The sequence below is a fragment of the Sander lucioperca genome, chromosome 12 (assembly GCF_008315115.2).
Source record: "Sander lucioperca isolate FBNREF2018 chromosome 12, SLUC_FBN_1.2, whole genome shotgun sequence".
Classification (NCBI taxonomy): domain Eukaryota; kingdom Metazoa; phylum Chordata; class Actinopteri; order Perciformes; family Percidae; genus Sander; species Sander lucioperca.
The window spans coordinates 1,002,028-1,023,296 of NC_050184.1; the positions used below are offsets into that span (position 1 = coordinate 1,002,028).

Here is a 21,269-nt window from a genome sequence, read left to right on the forward strand (position 1 = left end):
AACTAGTCCATGCATTTATTACTTCAAGCTGATCCAGAATGCTGCAGCACGTGTGCTGACAAGAACTAAGAAAAGAGATCATATTTCTCCTGTATTAGCTTCTCTGCATTGGTTTGTAAAATCCAGGATTGAATTTAAAATTCTTCTCCTGACCTACAAAGCTCTTAATGGTCAGGCACCATCATATCTTAAAGAGCTCATAGTACCTTATTGTCCCACTAGAGCACTGCACTCCCAGAATGCAGAGTTACTTGTGGTTCCTAGAGTCTCTAAAAGTAGAATGGAAGCCAGAGCCTTTAGCTATCAGGCTCCTCTCCTGTGGGACCAGCTCCCAGTCTGGGTTTGGAAGGCAGCATTGTTGCCGTGGTCCTGCGCCGTGGCCTGCTATACCCTGCTATGTCCTGCTACGCTCTGCAGTGCCTGCTACGCCCTGCTATGCCCTGCTACGTCCTGCTACGCCCTGCTACGTCCTGCTATGCCCTGCAGTGCCCTGCTACGCCCTGCAGTGCCCTGCTATGTCCTGCTATGCCCTGCTACAACCCTGTAATGCCCTGCAGTGCCCTGCTACGCCATGAACTACTACAACTATTTCTAGTCATAGTTCCATTATCTTTATTGTGACTATAATTGCCACTGTTCATCACACCTCCAACAGGCACCGTCAGACACTGCCTGCGAAGAGCCTGGGTCTGTCCGAGGTTTCTCCCTAAAAGGAAGTTTTCCTCACCACTCGAGGTTTCTGCCTAAAAGGGAGTTTTTCCTCGCCACTAAATGCTTGCTCTTGGGGGAATTACTGGAATTGTTGGGTCTTTGTAAATTATAGTGTGGTCTAGACCTACTCTATCTGTAGTGTCTTGAGATAACTCTTGTTATGATTTGATACTATAAATAAAATTTAATTTAATTGAAATAGATTATTTGGTGTTTCCTTTATAACGCTACCCTATGTCAACATAACTGGAGGTGATCTTATTAAGTAACTTGCTAATGTAGTTGACTGGACTGTGTTCATGTTTTATTTGACACGGTTTAAGTTGTCAGATTATTAATTAATTAATTATTGCCATATTTATCTGAGAAATGTTTGTCAAAGCTGCAGATTATCTGTTTGATACCCTAACAAAATACTGTGGATAATACTATATAATCATATTGTCATCTGTCAACACTGATAACACATACATTTTTAAAAATGTGTTGAGTCTAGCACAGATACAGATAGATGATTTAATGTAAGGCAGTACGTCATTTACAAACATTCTGACAACCTATATCATTATGTGATGATCAGACATTATGATTTATTAGCCTACTATTAAATTGTATGCCAAAAAACATTTATTTAAAGGCTGTGTAACAAAATATAAATTCCAGATCAAAGCTTATATATTATATATTAGGTTATAGCAAAGCTACAATAGAATGTTCGTTTTGGTGCTGGCCTCCGTTTCGTCCATCAGCCTCATCACCAGGATAGGCTCATGTCTACAACAGCTAAATCTGGGCCAGATTTGACTAAATGAAATGGGCCAAAACTTGCTCACATTTTTGGCAATTACAGAAAAAAGTTTTTACATTCCTCTACACACATTTACTGTTATCTATAAATCAGGACCTATTTGAACTCAAATAGCAGGCCTGGGTTCGACTATGACCTGTGGCCCTTTGCTGCATGTCTCTCCCCTCTCTCTTCCCTTTCATGTCTTCAGCTGTCCTGTCCAAAATAAAGACCTAAAATGCCCCAAAAAATCTCACTGATTGCACTACAGATGTAATTGTAACTGCAAATGAGGTTATTGTGTGGATATTTCTGCTACTATATATTAACACTTGCAACTGGACATTTTAGACTTCTCTAAGGAAAATCTCTTGACTGGATAATTTGTAAATCAGTGTTCATGTCTTATAAAGTTTTATGATGCATTCCCAAGTCTTGTTGGACCAGGCGAAACTTGAGTTAATAAGCTTCAGTATAATTTCCCCTTCATAAAAAGTAAAGAAACACGACTGATCCATCGCAGTATAAGGACACCCACCTTCTATAGGTGTGTTAGGATCTGGTCGATTCGCAAAAACCACGTCTACGTACTCCAGCTGAAGTCTCTCTAGTGATGCCCTTAGACCTGTTTCATATAGATAATTGCATATTTATTGTATTATTACATACATTCATTGTGATGTTATGTGGCTATGGTGACACATGCAGCTATGTTTTTCAAACAAATACATGTACTTGTCATGATAAAATACTAGTCTGTGAATAGTTATTCACAATGGTAGCATAAAATCTTACCTTCAATTATATGTTTTCGAGACAATCCTCTTTCCATTTCTGCTCTGAAAAAAAAAATCTTTCATTTCAGAACTCAAGGTTTGAAAACTAGAACATTTCAAAGGAATTCTAATTATCCTTTTATGTTGGTCATTGCTATATTGAATAAATGTAAGCACAAAGCATAGACCTATTTTGTGTTTAAGTCCCTTTATAAAAATGACATGGAAAATATCAGTCAGGCAGAAATATAATTTCATGTGGGATGTAGTAACCAGTGAGTTGACAGACTACAAGGGAAATCTAGCATTTAACAATGACACAACCAATGAGCAAAATATTCATTCATTTGAATCAACGGCCACACTAAGCGCACAGAAGCTGAGATGTTGCAATTTTGGGGCAAGAAGAAAAGCATGCCTTTGTTGAAGGGTTTGAAAGAAAACTGAATCCAAGAAACTGAGCAACAGAGGCTCTGATGCCAGATCCATTAGCTTTATTAAAGAGCATACAACCTTGACCTGGATGATGATAATAATGATAAGCAGCAGTTTTGCCAATGGAGGACCGTGGTATGCCAATACAAACAATACAGCCCCTCAGAACTTTTCTAAAGGGAGTTATCCTATTGTCAAATCATCAACATCAGCCAGGTTTGTTTCCTCCTTTTTTGTGGTAACATTAAAGATATTTGGAAAAGGACAGGTTGGTTGGTGACATGTTTTTAAAATGACATGAATTATCTAATGGCTAATGCCAGAAAAAAATAATGCTAGTCTAAATGGCGCAGATTTCTCCAGTTGCCTCTCCGTTAGCTCCGTAAAATTTATGCTGAATTGTCTATTTTACAAATATGTGCTTTATGTGGTTGATGTTGGACGGTGATGGCATTTGGCTATGAGTTGCTCATCAGGATGGGGAAATCAACTTGCCAGTTTCCTGCAGACTCTGCTAACCTCCTACCGACTCTGCTGGGCTGGGCTAGCTAACCAGCTGGCTCAAGTTTTCAAATGTAAACATCAGAGTAAACACAGAGAAAAGGTGGAGAAGATGAGCTCAAGCTAGCAAGACCATCTGCAGCAATCTCATGACTATGAGTCAATCATCAACTCACCGCTTTTTTGGTTGTCTGGATCGACGACATTTGGATAATCGCCGGATGTCCCTCTCCTTGCAAAACTCTGTTCGTTTCGGGAAGCAACAACAACGTTCGAGCTAGCAAGCTACACGCTGAAAATGACAATTTTGAGGAAACTTTGGATTGTACAACAAGGCAGTCTTTCTTGGTTCTTTCGGGGAATTATTGTAAAGATTTACAAAGAATATGTTCATAACGTTACGGCATTTACTATCCAACTGGGACGTTTTGGGACCGACTGTGGCAGGATTGCTGTGGACGAGTAACGTTAAACAGGGTGATACACAGGAACAAGTTATGTTTATGTATTTATGTATCCAGCTTATTTAAATAGCTCACGTTACTGTATTATGTTAACTTCATTAGTTAAATGTTCTGCGTTTGGAGCTTAGCGGCGCTCAAGACGATTGTGATTGGTTTAAAGAAATGCCAACAACCCAGAGCATTTTTTTATCCTATCCTGCAATGTATGTGGGGAGGCGCCAGACCTTACTCCACAGTGCTGGGGAGATACGTCTGGCCATGCGAAACTACTCTTTTGCTGACTCTGGTCAGTCAAAGTTTTCAAAAAGGTGAAAATGACTATCAGCTACGACCTATGGCTACAAGCAAGATCATCTCTGAATCTATCCATCTCTACATCAGAGCGGGCACTGAGGCAAGCGTGGAGGAACTGAACACTGACTGTCACTTCTCTGCTGGGCATCCTGCAGGCCAGTGTGCAGGCGTCAAACGGTGAGCATGGTGGCCTCCGTGCCTACGTTGAATTCCAGTGGGATGTCCAGAGCTGTAGTGTCCTTTCACAGAGACTTGGCTGGATCCAGGAGTGCCAGTGCCATTCAACCGTTTTTTTCTGTGTGCCGCCCTGACGGCAACATTCTCCTTTATCATGACTCATGTTGAAGTTGAAGGAGCTAATGGGATAACATTTTACTGAAAAAGAGCAGCAGTACAGTGTTTATTTTATGTTGTTCAGAGTGGTTATTGCAGAGGGAATGAAAAATGTGTCGTAAATGTTTTATCTATCTATCTATCTATCTATCTATCTATCTATCTATCTATCTATCTATCTATCTACAGTTCAGATAGGGGGGTTTGAGGTGAACCGATTATCTTACTGCAGTGATGTATTATGCAGGAGAGTTTTTTTGTGTTTGGTGTTGAGGAGGTTGTACCAGGATGAAATGTTAAAGGTGAGAATGGATTCAATGAGTGAACAGTAAACCAGTAAAACATCATCATGGCCAGGTGTCAATCTCCCCAAGTGTTCCCAGGTACTCAACCTGCTCCACCAGCTGACACTAGATACTGAGAGGTTGGAAGAGATGGGAAGCTTTTTTGACTCTGCTCCCACAGCACAGCACCTTAGACTTTGATATGCTCCAATGAATGTTCAGCAAATGTTTGGACCAGGTTGTTGACTGCCTGCTGGTCCAGTGATTCATTGTCAAAAACAGGAAAAAAGTCCATGACTAAAAGTCCTTAGCAGGTGTCTTTTTGGGAATTGAAATCATGGTGGATTCACCAGAGGCCAGTTTGAAGAGGTGCTCAGTAAAGTTGGAGTCCTCGCCATTCAATGTTGTCATATGAAATTATAATGCATCATTTCCATGGTACTGGTGACTTGTTCTGCACAATACCATTCAACTATCGTGTGGAGTTCTGCACAGTGGCCAGGATCGTAAAGGATGTGGCAGCAGCTATCTGGGAGTCGTTGGTGAGAGAGGTGATGCCTGCTCTGACCCTGGAAGACTGGAGGGCCATAGCAGAGGATTTCCATCAATGCTGGAACTCCCCCCGTTGTGTTGGCTCCAGAGATGGCAAACACATTGTCATCAGGGCCCCCTCCAACTCCGGCTCGCTGTTCTACAACTACAAGGGGACATTTTCTGTTGTCCTCTTGGCAGTTGTGGGCAGAGTACCGCTTCCAGGTCGTTGATATCGGAGGATATGGGAGAAACAGCATTGGTGGGTCTCTCCCCAACTCAGCTTTTGGAGAGGGCCTCCGTGATGGCACCCTTGACCTCCCACAATATTCTGTCGTCCCTGGAGCAGATCACAGAGGCTCACTGCCATATGTGTTTGTGGGAGATGAGGCCTTTTCCCTCCACAGGAACCTGATGAGGCCATTCCCAGGCTCCAACATCACAAGGGAGCAGAGGATTTTCAATTACCGCCTCAGCCGTGCCAGGTTGGTTGTTGAGGATACATTTGGCATCCTTTCCTCGCAGTCGCCCATGGACCGGCGTGTAATTGGAGTCAGCCCTGAAACTGCAGAGTCCTCGCAACCAAAAGGCAATGTCATGCATAGAGCAATGTTTCATTTGTACAAACACAACTATACTGTCTGCACAAGCACAACTTTAAATACAAAACAAAGACCCAAGCCCAAATACGTTGCAGACCGGTGCGTTGCAAGTAGCTGCAGATTTCAACTCGTCTCGTCATGTATCTTTGGTCTGAACTTCCTGCTGCACACACAGTGAGATATACAGAGTGAAAATCGGGTGCCTGGTTAGCTAACCTTGTAGAGCATGTGCCCATATATAGAGGTTTACTCCTCAACACAGCCGTGGGTTCGACTCCGACCTGTGGCCCTTTGCTGCATGTCATTCCCCCTCTCTCTCCCCTTTCATGTCTTCATCTGTCCTATGAAAATAAAGGCCTAAAATGCCCAAATAAATATCTTAAAAAAAAAAGATATATAGAGTGAAATTGTAAGTTTTTGTTAATGACTGTTACTTGCTTAACTTTAGCTACGTTTTCTTGAGGTTAAGGAAAGAGGATATTACTAGCTAGGGTGAACGAGTGAAATACAAGAAATAGTTAACCTAGATATCCACAGCTCTATTTTTGCCATTAATATATATATATATGTGTGTATAGAGAGAGAGAGAGAGAGAGAGAGAGAGAGAGAGAGAGAGAGAGAGAGTGTATCATATCTAAATATGTCTGATATTGTTTTTGAAATATGATACTAATATAAAAACAATATCAGTCCCCATAGAATGTTGTTGTCACTGAAAACTAAATGTCATAGTGTCCCTATAGTAACAATTTAAGCCGGCAAAAACAATAATTTTCAGTGGACAAAAATCGAGGGTGCACTATTGCCCTATTAGGTTACATTGCAGCTCCGTTCACCCTGGCCCATCGATGCGATCTCGCTCAATACTGGATCAATTTCAAAGATTTTTTTTTTAATTACCCTTCAATGTTTCAGTTGCTTCTTTATTCCAGACTCTAATGGATTTTGTGTTGGGTTCACCAGTTTGTAGTTGTGACCTTTATCTTTGCAGTAATAAGATGACATTGTGGTCAGTGCAGCTGAGAAGTGGGTGTGGTTTAGAGATCTGAGCTAGGGATGGGCGTATCGATAGATCGATATACTCACGCTACTCATTTGGCATTGATTTCCTTAAAAAAATATCGATATAAACTAAAAAATAATAATTGGGGGTGTATGCATCACTTTCAGCTGTTTTAGATTACTTACTTAAATTACTATGTGCTGGGACACCCCTGTACCTGGCGGCGTATTGAGCTGGCCCATGTCACGTGACAGGAGACGAGCGAATGAGCGTCAACGTGCGACACAGCCGACAGCGACACAGCAAAGGGCCTGAAAATGTGTATGTTTTTGTTCATATTTAATTTATTTCATTCATATTTATGTTATTTATTTTAATTTTAATTTTATTATGTATTGACCATAATACATTTTGTATAAATGGTCTGTATTTGTCTTGTGATTTGTCTTAAATGTAATAATATTTTTACTGACAAAAATTGCCAATAAGAAATTAACGGTATCGGTATCGTATCGAATCCTAAAAGTGTGGTATCGCCCATCCCTAATCTGAGCATCTGTGACATTGCCATACATGTGACAAGATAAACAACTTTTAGCATACTGTTAGTCCATGTTTGGCACCAAATATAGCTTCTCACTATCTCCTTCATTCTCACTATTCCATTGTGTCCTGCATGAAGTTACTGCAATACTTTAGTTACAAGGAAATAATAATCACTCTCCTCCCCCACAGCAAACATCCTGACTGAACTGACAGTTCTGACCGTCCTCCAACGAAGGGCTTTAAGTTTGCGTCATCAGTAGGTTGGCCCTTGACAATCACGTCCGTGACAACGGACAACACTGGGTCATTTCTGGACTCCTTTTTTACATTAACAGCTGAAACAGGTGCTTTTTCTATCTCCGTGAAGTAGAAAATTTCCATAGTGTTTGACTCTGGCTTCGTGACAGGGAGTGGCAATCTGGATAATAATAATAATAAAAATAATAATAATAATAATAATAATAATAATAATAACTTATTTATATAGCGCCTTTCAAGAAACCCAAGGACGCTTTACAGAATTACAGTGGCTAAGCTAAAGGAGGTTGTAGGCTGTGGTGAACAGGTGGTGTTTCAGGAGTTTTTTTTTAAAAATGTCTAGGTATGTAGCATTTCGGATATCTGCAGGGAGGGTGTTCCAGAGGGATGGGGCTGCAACACTAAAGGCTCTGTCTCCGAAGGTACAGAGTCTGGTGTAGGGAATGGAGAGCACGCCAGCGTCTGAGGACTGCAGGTTTCAGGGTGGGGTGTATGGATGGAGGAGGTCGGAGATGTACTGTGGGGCCAGGAGGGATTTGTAGGTGAGAAGGAGTTTATATGTTATGCAAGACTTAATTGGGGCCAGTGAAGGTGGATGAGGGTTGGGGTGATGTGCTGCCAGGTCTTGGAGTGGGTGAGGACCCTGGCGGCAGAGTTTTAGACATACTGGAGCCTGTCTAGGGTTTTGCTGGGGACCCCAGACAGGACTCCATTGCAGTAGTCCAAAAGAGAGGTTATGAAAGCATGATGAGGGTTTCTGCCACGGAGTCAGAGAGTGATGGCCGGAGTCTGGAGATGTTTTTGAGATGAAAAAAGGTTGATTTGGTGATGGATTTGATGTGAGTATGGAAAGAGAGGGTAGAGTCCAGGATTACACCAAGTTTGCGGACCTCAGAGGATGGGCAGATGGCGCACCTATCAACATCCAGGATGAGATCTCCAACCTTCTGGAGCAGCGCCTTGGGGGCCACAACCAAGAGCTCTGTTTTATTGCTGTTCAGTTTGAGTAGGTTGGTTGACATCCATGCTTTGATGTCATGCAGACAGTTGACCAGGGAGAGGGGGGGGGGGCTGAGGGCATAGTTTGGTGCTGATATAAAGTGTGTATCATCGGTGTAGGAGTGGAAACTGAGACCATGTTGCCGGATAATCTGACCAAGGGGGAGCATGTAGATGGTGAAGAGCATGGGTCCAAGCACAGAGCCTTGAGGCACGCCTTGGTTGACCGGAGCTGGATCGGAGCGGGAGTTGCTAATGGTGATAAATTGCTTCCTGTGTGAGAGGTAAGACTGAAACCAGGAGAGAGCTGTGCCAGTGATATCAAGGTAATGGGATAGGCGGTTGAGGAGAATGGTATGGGAGATTGTGTCAAAGGCCTAGGAGAGGTCGAGGAGAATGAGTATGCTGATGTGTCCAGAGTCAGCAGTGGTGAGTAGATCATTAGTGATTTGATGAGGGCGGTCTCTGTACTATGATACGGCCTGAATCCTGACTGAAGGGGTTCATAGAGCTCATGGTTGGACTGGCTGATGGACTTGGGCGGCAACTGCTTTTTCCAGGATTTTACTTAGGAATGGAAGGTTGGAGATTGGCTGGTAGTTGTTTGCATCCTCCGGATCCGAACCAGGCCTCTTGAGGATAGGGGTGACTAAGGCAGTTTTAAAGTAGGTGGGTATCATGCCAGATTCCAAGGAGCAGTTGATGACATCCACTATGATGGGACACAGGACAGGCAGGCATGCTTTGACCAGGGCTGTAGGCATGGAGGGAGGATGTGGAAGCCTTTGCTTTTATGACCAGCTTGGTCACTAGATGGTTGTCCATAGGCATGAAGGAGGAGAGGCAGCGCTGAGGCAGATGAGCAGGGGAGTGAGCAATGTTCTGTGGTTGATTGGAATTAGAAGTAGATGGGGCACACACCAGGAGTAGCTGATGGATAAGATCCACTTTGGCCTGAAGAAATCCAGGAACTTGGTGCAACAATCAGGTTCAGTGGGTGTCAATGGGGCGTAGCAGGTGGTTAATAGTGGAAAACAGCATTCTGGGGGGGTTTTGCTGGTTGCCGAAGAGGGTGGTGTAATAATTTGTCTTAGCTTTGGAAAGAGCTTCTTTGTAGGAGCTCACATGTTCTTTGTAGGCCTCCAGGTGGACAGTGAGGTCAGTTCTTTTATAAAGTCTCTCCAGTCTGCGACCAGAGGCTTTCATGGAGCGAAGTTCAGCGGTGTACCAAGGAGCTGAACAGGTGAAGGAGACAGTACAGGTTTTAAGGGGGGCAAGAAAGTCTAGGCTCAGAGACAGAGCCGTGTTGTAGTGGGCTGTTATGGCGTCCACTGTGGCCAGGGCTGTTTTGGTGGTGAAGTGGGTAGCTAACACATTTGTTAGGGATGGGGTGCTCACTGATTTTATGTTTCGAAATGTAATTGTACGTGTAGTACGTTGCCTAGGGAGAGAGGTGGGGATAGTAAAGAGGATAGCATGATGATCAGAGACAGCAAAGTCCAGGCACTGTAGATGGAGGAGTGTAGTGCCAGTGGAGCACACAAGATCCAATGTGTGATCTTTGGTGTGGGTGGGACCTTGGACATGCTGTGTGAAGCTGAGGCAGTCCAGTAGAGATAGAAGTTCGGTGGCTAGTGTGCAGCTGGTGGAGTCCACGTGGATATTAAAGTCGCCAAGGAGGAGTGTGGAATGAGACCTGGAGCAGACAGAGGTGAGTAGCTCAGATAGCTCAGACATGAAGGTGGTGGAGGCTTTAGGAGGACGGTATATAAGGACCATCTGAAGTGGAGCCGACCCAGTTAGACTGAAGGCAAGGCATTCCAGAGAGGTAACATTGGGAGCTGAAAGCTTTTTGACCAGGAAGTCTTTTCGGTGTACTACAGCCAGCCCACCACCACGGCACTTGGAGCGGGGCTCAGGTTTCAGTTAAGCAGAGAAAGTCTATTTTCTTTTCTGTAATGATGTCATGAATAAGAAGTGCTTTGTTGTTAATGGAGCGGATGTCTTGCAGCATAAACAAAGCAGTATTGTTTGTGGATGCTGAGCAAGAGGGGGTGGGAGGAATGACGATGATGTGGGACGGAGCGTCAGTCAGACAGTATGGTAGGGATGGCATGATCGGAGTAAACAATCTTGCATCACGTAGCATTGTGCACATAACAAGGACGACGTAGGAATATTTTAGGAGCACCATTTTCAGCAGTGCAGAGAGGTAGTGGCCAACACTAACGTTAGCTGTAAGTGTTAGCTATTTGCTTGAGCCGGGAACAGGGCTAAAAGAGCTCTACAGCGAACAGATGTGCTTGGCAAGCCGTCAGTCAGTGGTAGCTAACAGAAGCTAGCCGGCGTAAGCAAACAGCTGACCGGGTGTCTTAAAGTTACCAAGTGATCGGCGGAGACAGGGAGTACATGTACTTGAAAGAGTCTGGTAGTTGTGGCAAACGAAGGTCCATTCAGGAGTTTGGATGGAGAGTCCACTGAAATCCACTGTGGTCTTAAGGGATAATCCTCGCTAGATCACTAGCTAGCGGTGTGTTAGTCGGGAGGTTGACAGCTAACGTTAACCAGCTCAGAGTCAAAGCAGGGGATAGAAAGGTTTTGAGAATGACCAACACCTAATCTAAAACTTAAGGTACTTAATTTACTAGAAAGAAAAAAAAATAATAGTAATTTTGTGGATTGTGAAGCGGCAATATTCACGCCAGCGTCCTCACGTTCCATAGACAGTAGTGTATATAAACCATCTGCGTTGCAATGAGAGTCTTATTTGCGATACCTACTTACTTTGTGCAATAAATCCAAACTCTTACATCCAAGATTGATACACTTTATGTCCATAATTTATAAGTTTAAAGGCTGTTTATCGCTACTATCTTTGATGAACGCCAGTTTGACTTTCCCATGATGCTCTGGGATATCATTCTGAACAGAAGCTTGTTTACGTCTTGTTAGCCAATGGAAGGCTGGTTCGTCATTGCAGACGAAACAAAGATCATATATAGTGAAGAGGAATCACACAAGGGCAGAATAGTTAGTTATGACCAAAGATTGTCTATACATGACCGTTCTAAACCGGTTTTGAAAAGAGAAAAATTCCATTATTGTTTAGAGTTTTGGCATAAGTCTGGGCCTTTTTTGAAGAAATGTAAATAGTTTGTCCACTGTATAAGTTATAATGTTCATTGTAATGATGACTCCCAAGACATAGGAGAACTGTTTTACACAACAAAAATGCTTGTGTAGCATTGCTTTGTGTGTGAATAAATAAATATGGCAATACTATTTTGAGTATTGGCATAAGTGAATGTCATGAGGGCAACTTCTGGACTTTTTTTAAATAAATGTAGATATTTTGTCCACTGTATAAGTTATAATGTTAATTTTTACACTGTCTGATCTAGTTGCAGTCTGGTCCAGAAGCCTTCTGAGCTTTCATCCACTCATTATCCGCACAGTGTTTACAGTCAACACCTCTTAGTCTGAGGAATTACTTGTTCTGTTACCGTGCTTAAGTGTGTGAACATGTCTTTTCTTTTTGTGTTTTACAGTGTCTTTTTTACTTTAGGCTTTTTGTCTTTGCTCTTTTTGTTTCTGCAAGCCTTGTTTTTCACAATTGTGACAGTCCATCTCTTTACACCAACAGTCAGTAGCAAAAAGTCCTGATCTTCCACAGCGGAAACATGCTGTGGGTTTGCGTTGCCACTGCTGAGTTTATGCACTCTACCGCAAGCATAGCTGGTGAGCTTCTTTTGATGTTATTGCCATGGTCACACTGATTTTAATGGCTTTTTCAAGAGTCAAGTCACTTTTGTGAGTAATGTCTTCTGTGCTGCTTCATTCCTTAATCCACACACAAGCCTGTCTCTTAAATGTGTCATTTAAAACATCCATAAATTTGCAATGCTCAGCTAACTTGCGTAATGCTGCAACAAACATAGTTACAGACTCACCCTCTTCTTGATTCCGTCTGTGGAAACTTTCTGCAATCAACAGAGGCTTGGGTGAAAAATGGTTTGTCAGTGTGTCCACATTTTCTTTGTAGGTTTTACTGCCTTCTCGTGTAGCTGGCTGCACAGCGCACACACCTTGGCACAGGGAATGACATGCAGCAAAGGACCGCAGTTCGGAATTGAACCTGTGGCCGCCGTGACAAGGACTGAGCCTCTGTACATGGGGCACACCCTCAACCAGGTTAGCTACCCAGCATTCTGCTGACACGGTGCCCTGTCAGAAACCTTAATCCGCTCAAATTGGTGGCGGGGGGGGTCACTGTTGAGGCAGCCTGGGGATGGGAGTCTGAAGCCTTCTCCTCTTTGCCACACTGGAGCTCTTCGACTCCTCCTGCCTCGGTGGGTGAGTGAGGGGCAGATGGCAGTTTAGCTGTGACTTCTCCTTTACCAGTCGCTTGAAGCATTGAGTGACTGATGTAATCGATCCAAAAAGCCCCGTGGTGATGGGAGCTCCCAGGAGATCATTGCGGTCCTTTTTGGGGAGCGCAATGAGTCCAAGCCACACGTAACGAGCCAACGGTTGCTACAGACATCACACAGCCGGCGGAAGCTGCAAAACCCTGAATCAGATTGTTCATTTGGCCCTGAGAAAATTTGGGTGCAACCGGGGCTTTCGTCTTCAACAGATGCTGCCAGGACGCCTCAAACACTGCCAGATGTCTGGGAGAGAAGGCGAGACAGATGCCCCCAGTGAACTTCCGCAAACTTCAAGCTGTTGACATGATCCTCCTCTGCAAATGAAGCCGCCAGCTCGGCAGCGATCAGTCAATGGCTGGAGCGGGTGTCTCAACGTCGGCTCAGACTCCAGCTCGCTGGGTGGTGATGGTGACTTCCCTACAGGCCGCTCTTTGGCCTCAGGGGAAGCTTCAGGTCTTTTGAAGTTTCTCTGTCTCACAGAATAGTATCACCAAAACTGTTAGGTTCCAACACAACCCTTAGCCGTGTTATGCCAGACGTGTTAGCAGGTATAATAGGTTTGTCGCATCTCTACATAAAGTTTCCTTACACGGTGGGTGAACAGGCAAACATAAAAGCGCAATTTGCAGCAATGTCCGGTTTCCCAAATGTAATCGGTGCTATTGACTGCACTCATGTTGCTATAAAGGCACCGAATGAGAATGAAAATGCTTTCATTAATCAAAAGCATTTTCATTCAGTCAATGTCCAAATAATTTGTGATGCAGACATGTTGCTCACTAATGTAGTGGCTTGGTGGCCTGGGTCAACCCATGACTCATTTATTTAAACCTTACCAAACCTAAGGTCTTTTTTTACAATTCATTGTCCGTCTGGTTTTCATAATTTTTTTTCATTCATTTTTTTTTTTTGGGCTATTAGTAAGGTCACTTGAATGTAAAAAAAGGTTGTAGGACCTTAAAGACAAATAAATATATAAAACGGAACATGAATCTCAGATATGTATTGATATCACACACAGAACAATAAAAGCTAAGCCAATCTCCTGTCTAAAACACTTCCCATATGTCTTGGGAGTCAAACTGTGAAGAAATAAACACTATAAGTTATAGTTGACAAAATATAGTAATGTGTGACGGACCTGCCTTCCCATTGGTTGAAAAACATCAACACACTCTCGCAAAGCATCATGGGAGATTTATGCTAGACGGTAGCACAGAGCTAGCGGCAGAAATGACCGAAAACGTGATAAATTATGGACATCAAGTGGATAAATCTTGGATGTAAGAGTTTGGATTTAATGCTCAACGACCCTGAAAAAGGCACAAGTTCCAGGCTGGATAGAAAATCACCTGTAAAGGCTAGAAAGACACTAAAGACACCCCCGTGACGGCTAACTAAGGAGTTAGCCGTTTTTGCAGCAAAAATCGGTAAGTCTCTATCTTTTATGGCTATTAAATGATTAAAATATGAATCAGAGGCATTGCCATTTTGGGTCGTATACGACCCTTTCGATGGCTGGCTTCTGGCTTTACATTTGTCTGTACTTCAGTGTCTAATCCCTTCACTTTCCTTGCAGGGGGCAGTGGCTATCCCCTCAAGCAGTGGCTGCTTACACCTTTCCCGAACCCACAGAGTGCAGAGGAAAAGCACTATTACGTGCGCCACAGCCAAGCTTGCGCGATCATGGAGAGTACCATCGGGCTGTTCAAGGGCAGATGGCGCTGCCTTGACTACACTGGAGGGAGGTTACTATACACTTCTGAAAAGTGCCAAATTGTGCGAGTTTGTGCTGTGCTACACAATGTGGCACAGCTTAAAAACGTGCCATTACCCCCTGATGCCGATGGCTTTGTTGGCCCCAGCCCCATCCCCAGCCATTTGAGCCAAACGCTGCTGCTGTGCGCCAGCGTTCAGAAGTGATGAAACACAAAAGGTATGGAAACATAATACTATTTATTGAGAAATGCCTTTATTGTGCAGTTGATTTCAGACAGGACAGTCTTAATTTCTCTTAATTCCTTCGCCACCTCTCTAACAGACTCTATGGTTTCCCTCTGCATTTGCAGGACTGCATCGGTGAGGACACGGCCGCTGCCGGAGGGTTGGTACACACGTGCTGTGGAGACGCTGGGCCCACACGGCTGCTCAGCTGCAGTACCAAAACAACTGGCCCCGCTGGAACACCCTGTGACTAAAATAGAGATTGATTTTGTGAATAAAGTGTCATTGTGTACATACGTGTGACTTGACTGCTTTATTTTACTCATTTCACGTACCTGTGTCATCCGGTGCACCTTGCACTTGTGTCCCCCTCCGCCTCAGTCACCACTTAAAAGGGATTCCCCGATGATAGCTGAGTGTCTCATCAAGAGGGGTCAGCTCCGGTGTCCCCTTCCCACCGCCCGTGGCTGACACACTTGCACGATGTAGCGCTAGGCGCTTTTTTGCATCAACCTTAATGTCAGAGCATTTCTTTTTTATTTTGGCCATGGTCCGACCTTCTGAGGCATTAACAGCATCTGCCACCTTTTGCCATTCTAAAGCTTTTTTCACATTAGTGATGCCCACACTGTGCCCTCTAAATAACATTTTCCTCCTTTTTTCCACCTCTCCAACAAGAACTTCTACTTCACATTGGGTAAAGTTTCTTTTTTTGCTTTTCCTCTCTACGTTTGCCATGATGTTTCAATCAATGAATATTGATTGGGGGTGTTTCACTGACTATTTTTAGGCAACTATGGGCGTGACATGAAGCCGCCAAAGCTGCGCCACATTTAGGCCCTATCTTGCACCTGGCACAGCGCAAAGCCCGACACAAGTGTCTTTGCTAGTTTTAGACCAATGCAGTTGTCAATTTCCTGTCCAGCGCCCACGTCGTTTAAATAGCAAATGCACCTGCGCCCATCTTTGCGCCCATGGGCATGCTGGTCTTACAGGGACCTGTGTTCAGGCTAATTCTTGGTGTATTGCTATCTTGAGGCAGCGGGAAGTGATCGCTCCATTGACCAACAAAAACCTGGTCTAAAGTCAATAATTTCATTGTTATTTTAATTGCAAATTAGTAAAATGTGCCTAGGCTTATGCACAGCGCGTGCACACTATGCTTGTTACACACACAGGGACACACAAACATGCAAAAGATTACAAATAAAAATATTACGGTGCAAAATATTACGGTGTTTGTACAATGCGCCAAAGTACAAACGCGCCTGGCTTTTAAAGGGAATGGGAAATGACACTCTGATTGGTTTATTGCATGTTACGCCCAAAACACACCTATGAATTAATGAAGACACTAAGTACACCCCTTTGAACAATGTGCCCGGCACACAGACCCTTTTTTCTGCTGTCAAACTATCAAAAGTGGATTTGGACACGCCCTAAACGCACCTGCACCATGCGCTTCACGCCGTGCGCTTAAATCTTTAAAATACGGCCCTTTTGAGTTGATTGTGATAAAGGGAAACAAGCGTGCGTGCGCATGGTTTTATAAATCTGAATATTTCTGTGCATATTCACATCCTATGTTTCATCCGTACGCTACTTCTGATGCAAATTCGCCGCAGAGTTTTATAAATGAGGCCCCAGGTGTTAAAAAATGACCATGCTTTGACCATTAGCTGTTGTATTAAGCCTCTTTATTTGTCTCTCTTTGCTCAGCTAATGTAATGATGCATATGTCCCTTGGACTTGGTGGCAAAAGAGCCTGACAGGAGTTGATGTTACTTTATCAATTTGCAGTTCTCAAAACATTTTTCCTTTTTGACTTTTAGTGGACAATAATAAAATTACCTAATTGTAATTTCCCCATTGGGGATCAATAAAGAGTATAAATTATTACATTATTAGAACATTGCTGTAATGTTACCTCCTTATAATGGCCAATAGGGCATTAGCATATGGCCAATAGGCAAGTATTTAATTCAGTGCAATCATAGAAAGAAAAAAAGATAGCTTATACATACTTTCCGCCCCAGAAGATTTTGGTGGTGATGACTAAACTGGAACGCCTGCATGTGAGAACATATTTAAAAAAAGAAATCAGACTTTGGAAATATATCCTTTTAAAATGACACCTGAAAACAATATATTTCAATGGCTTAAAGCATTATAGAATATTATAATGAAATTCAGTATTCCCTTATTATATTTCTGACAATCAAATACCATCATTGTTTGCTTTTTATTTCAAACTTTTAGAACAAGTATATACAAAACACAAACAATTGACAACTACCCACAGGCCACCACCCTGATACACCCATTAAACATACAATAAAAGCAAAACAAACGTTGCCAGATTAGTAAATAGTTGTCCACACATGCCCATCTGCTGTGTAGGACCTTACTCTCCTTGAGAGAGTTTAAACAAAAACCCAACAGTCAACAAGGCTATAACTATCTTACTTGGTGACTCTGTGTGTGAAAGGCGTCTTAGACTCAGAAACGTAAAAACACTAACAGGTTAAGTCAATGATTAGACAAGTTATTGGAAGTTCCAGCTAGCAGAATCCTTCCCATTGGTGCAGGTGACATAGCTCCTTAGCTGCTACCAGAATGGAGGATATATATTCATGATGAAAATTAAGTCCAAAGAGAAAACGAAGAGGTCAAATTAAAAATATTATTTTACTACACTACTAGGAATAATCAGTTGATTGAAAAATTTGAAATTGAAAAAGCAAAGTTAAAATGTAAAATTGTAATTTGAAAATGTATAGTGACAATGAAAATTGCATTATCACACCGTTGTGACGAAAAGAGAGCTGAGCCAGAAGGCAAAGCTCTCAATCTACCGGTCAGTTTTCGTTCCTACCCTCACCTATGGTCATGAAGGCTGGGTCATGACCGAAAGAACGAGATCCAGGGTACAAGCGGCCGAAATGGGTTTCCTCAGGAGGGTGGCTGGCGTCTCCCTTAGAGATAGGGTGAGAAGCTCAGTCATCCGTGAGGAGCTCGGAGTAGAGCCGCTGCTCCTTCGCGTCGAAAAGAGCCAGTTGAGGTGGTTCGGGCATCTGGTAAGGATGCCCGGGCATTTCATCCTTTCAATTTTGATTTGGCATTTCAAAGGTGTATGTATAAGATGTGACGTGTGGCCCAAAGGCTGGAGGTAGGGTTTGAAACACTTGGGGTGCAGAGGAGCCTTATGGACAGCAGGGGGAGCTGACAAAGAGCACAGTTCAATGAAAACGGAGTGAGCAGGCTTGTAGGGATATTATTATTTAAAGGGCAATTGCTTCCACTTGATGAAAGTGTTCTTACATTTCTGAACTTGTGGCCTCTTACACAAAGTAACCAGTGATAGGACTAAGGAGCATAAACAACTCTACCACAGTTCCCTATCGGTCTGACGGCGAGAAAGCAGCGGACAATGCAGCAGAAACATTAAGAGGCTAACTTTAGCAAATAGCTACCATTATATTAGCCGTTACTTGCTGGCATGCATAACTAGTTATGTGGATACCATGTTAACTTGCGAACGGAACACAGACAGTGTCAAGTCATTTATGTCATGGTTGCAGCTGCTCCGCGCCCTGCTATGCCCTGCTACGCCCTGCTACGCTCTGCAGTGCCCTGCTACGTCCTGCTATGCCCTGCAGTGCCCTGCTACGTCCTGCTATGCCCTGCTACGCTCTGCTATGCCCTGCTACGCCATGAACTACTACAACTACTATTTCTAGTCATAGTTCCATTATCTTTATTGTGACTATTATCACACCCCCAACCAGCACCGTCAGACACCGCCTACCAAGAGCCTGGGTTTGTCTGAGGTTTCTCCCTGAAAGGAAGTTTTCCTCACCACCCAAGGTTTCTCCCTAAAAGGGAGTTTTTCCTCGCCACTGTCGCACTAAATCATTTCAGTCGGTCATTATGGCCGAACTGACCGTGCCATGGGAGGATGGGCTGGAGGTTGCCTTTGAAAGGAAAAAGGAGAGGTAGAGCTCCTGGCTGAAGACTGCACAAGGGGCGGAGGGGCTAGTTACTCTGTCCGCACGTTTGTGAAGCAATTGCCTCACAGACTCCCTAACTAACTACAAGCAGAATAAAGAGAAAACAGCCCGATGGTCCACCGAGAGGCGGGATGGAAGATGGACCAAACAGGATGGCCAACCTGGTAACGACTGGAATGGACACAACGAACAAAGAAAGGATCATAAGACAATGCAGCTGTGGATGGACCAAAGTGACCACATACATTGGCCTGCGAATCCATCAGGGGAAGGCAGTAGTAGTGTAGTGCAAGTAGTAGAAGTGCTGCAGGAACACCCAGGCGCAAGCTTGCACTGTAACAGCAGATCAGACAAGGAGGAACAGTAGCCAGGTTGAGCACCACAGCGCTACTGAGCCCACCATTGCACCTGGGAGAACGACGCCAGACCAGCCCCTGCAAGAGGATACGCATCATCCGCCACAAATCCAGCAGCCCGAACATCATAATACTGCAAGCGATGAGCCCAGAAGAGCTACAGCCACAGAACCTTGCCAAAAAGCCAAGGTCAAATGGCTGAAAACCAGTGAAAAGGATGAGTGGAGAAGCTTTGACGAGAGCCTGCATACAATCCTCCAGAACGCCCTGAAAGGCAACACAATCACTAAGCTGAACATTTGGAGAGCTGCAGCAAAGGAAGAGCCTTCCCAAGCAGAGCGGAAGACGGGAGAGGGAAATACACCAGCTAGTAAAAGAGCGCCGCTTCTTACAGAAAGCATGGAAAAGATCCAAGGAGCACGAAAAGGAGGGCCTCAAAAACCTGTGGGACCAGATCCGAGCCAAACTTGGACTGTTAAGGAGAGCAGAGAGAATCCGGAGACGCAGAAGTCGCAAGGTTGAGCTTCTTCCGTGACCCTTTCAAGTACGCCGTTGCTGGAGGAAAAGAATTCAAGGAGGCTGCACATCAATGAACGGGAGCTGGAGAACTATATAAAAACCCAGACAAGCGACGACCTTCGGGAATGTCCTCTTGGTCCACCTGGCTACATCCCTAAACCATCAGAGCCAAGAATTCAAGGAGGCTGCACATCAATGAACGGGAGCTGGAGAACTATATAAAAACCCAGACAAGCGACGACCTTCGGGAATGTCCTCTTGGTCCACCTGGCTACATCCCTAAACCATCAGAGCCATCGTCAAAGTTCAATACCACCCCCCCCCGAAATGGTATGAAATCAACCATGTGGTGTCTCGAGCAAGAGCTGCCTCTGCAGCTGGACCAAAAGGGGTATCATACAAGGTCTACAAGAGCTGCCCCATGACCTTGAGGCTCTTGTGGAAGATGATGAGTGTTGCCTGGAAAACTAAATCTATCCACCTGCATGGTGCAAGGCAGTCACCACTTTTATCCCAAAAGAAAAAGACTCCCGAAACATCAACCAATTCAGAGGCATTGTGCTTCTGAATGTGGAAGGGAGGCCCAGAAGGCAGGCGTACCAGGGTTTTCAGGCTGCATAAAGTCAGACCTCCATGAAGTTTGGCTCGATCTGGCTAATGCCTATGGGTCTGTCCCCACCAGCTCATCTGGTACGCCCTCAGCTTCTTCCACATCCCACCATGCATCTAGAGTCTCATAACCACCTACTTCAATAATCTCCAAGTGTGCTACTCTACAGCTACAACTTGGTGGTACCAACAGCAGAAGGGAATAGCCATGGGTTGTTTAATCTCCCCAATTCTCTTCACAGCTGCCTTCGAGGTCATCTTAGTTGGAGGAAGACAGATGGTTAATGGAGTCAGATCCCCAGCAGGGCAGCGACTTCCGGCCATCCGAAGCTATATGGATGACGTCACCACACTCCTCCAGATAGCAGCGTGCACTCACAGACTCCTAAAAAGATTTGAGGAACTGTTGACATGGGCCAGGATGAAGATAAAGCCATCCAAATCTCGCAGTGTCTCAATCCGCAAAGGAGCCAGGAGAGACAACATCTCCTTCTCAGTGGATGGCAAGGAGATTCCACGCCTGGCAGAACAGCTGGTGAAAAGCCTGGGTAGGCTATACACAGCTGACCTGTCAGATAAAAACATGACTGTCTCTGTGACTGCACAGCTCACTGCTGGTCTAAAGAAGATTGATCAAAGCCTCCTACTACATGGCAAGTTTAACCCTTGTGTTGTCCTTCGGGTCCCGTAGACCTCTGTGTTTCACTGTGTGAAATTAATAAATCATTTTGGTGCGGAGTTTTGAAATTCATGTTACCCCCCCCCCCGTCTCGTCCTGTCCCGAATTTTACCCATGAAATTAGCTCAGCATTTGACTCAAAATTGAAGCCAGTGGGCGGCCGGATAGTTCAATTGGTAGAGCGGGCGCCCATATATAGAT

At 44.1% G+C, this 21,269-nt stretch overlaps 1 protein-coding gene across 1 annotated transcript in view; it reads right to left on the bottom strand.

Annotated features, from left to right (window-relative positions):
• LOC116067645 (voltage-gated potassium channel subunit beta-2-like) overlaps positions 1 to 21,269 on the bottom strand; it is a 140,096-nt gene that overhangs the window by 18,686 nt on the left and 100,141 nt on the right. The window contains exons 7-9 of the mRNA XM_036008046.1: positions 16,920 to 16,964; positions 2,294 to 2,337; positions 2,037 to 2,123 (exon numbers count right to left, since the gene is read on the bottom strand). Coding sequence (XP_035863939.1) covers positions 2,037 to 2,123; positions 2,294 to 2,337; positions 16,920 to 16,964 — 176 coding nt within the window. The remainder of the gene's footprint in view (positions 1 to 2,036; positions 2,124 to 2,293; positions 2,338 to 16,919; positions 16,965 to 21,269) is intronic.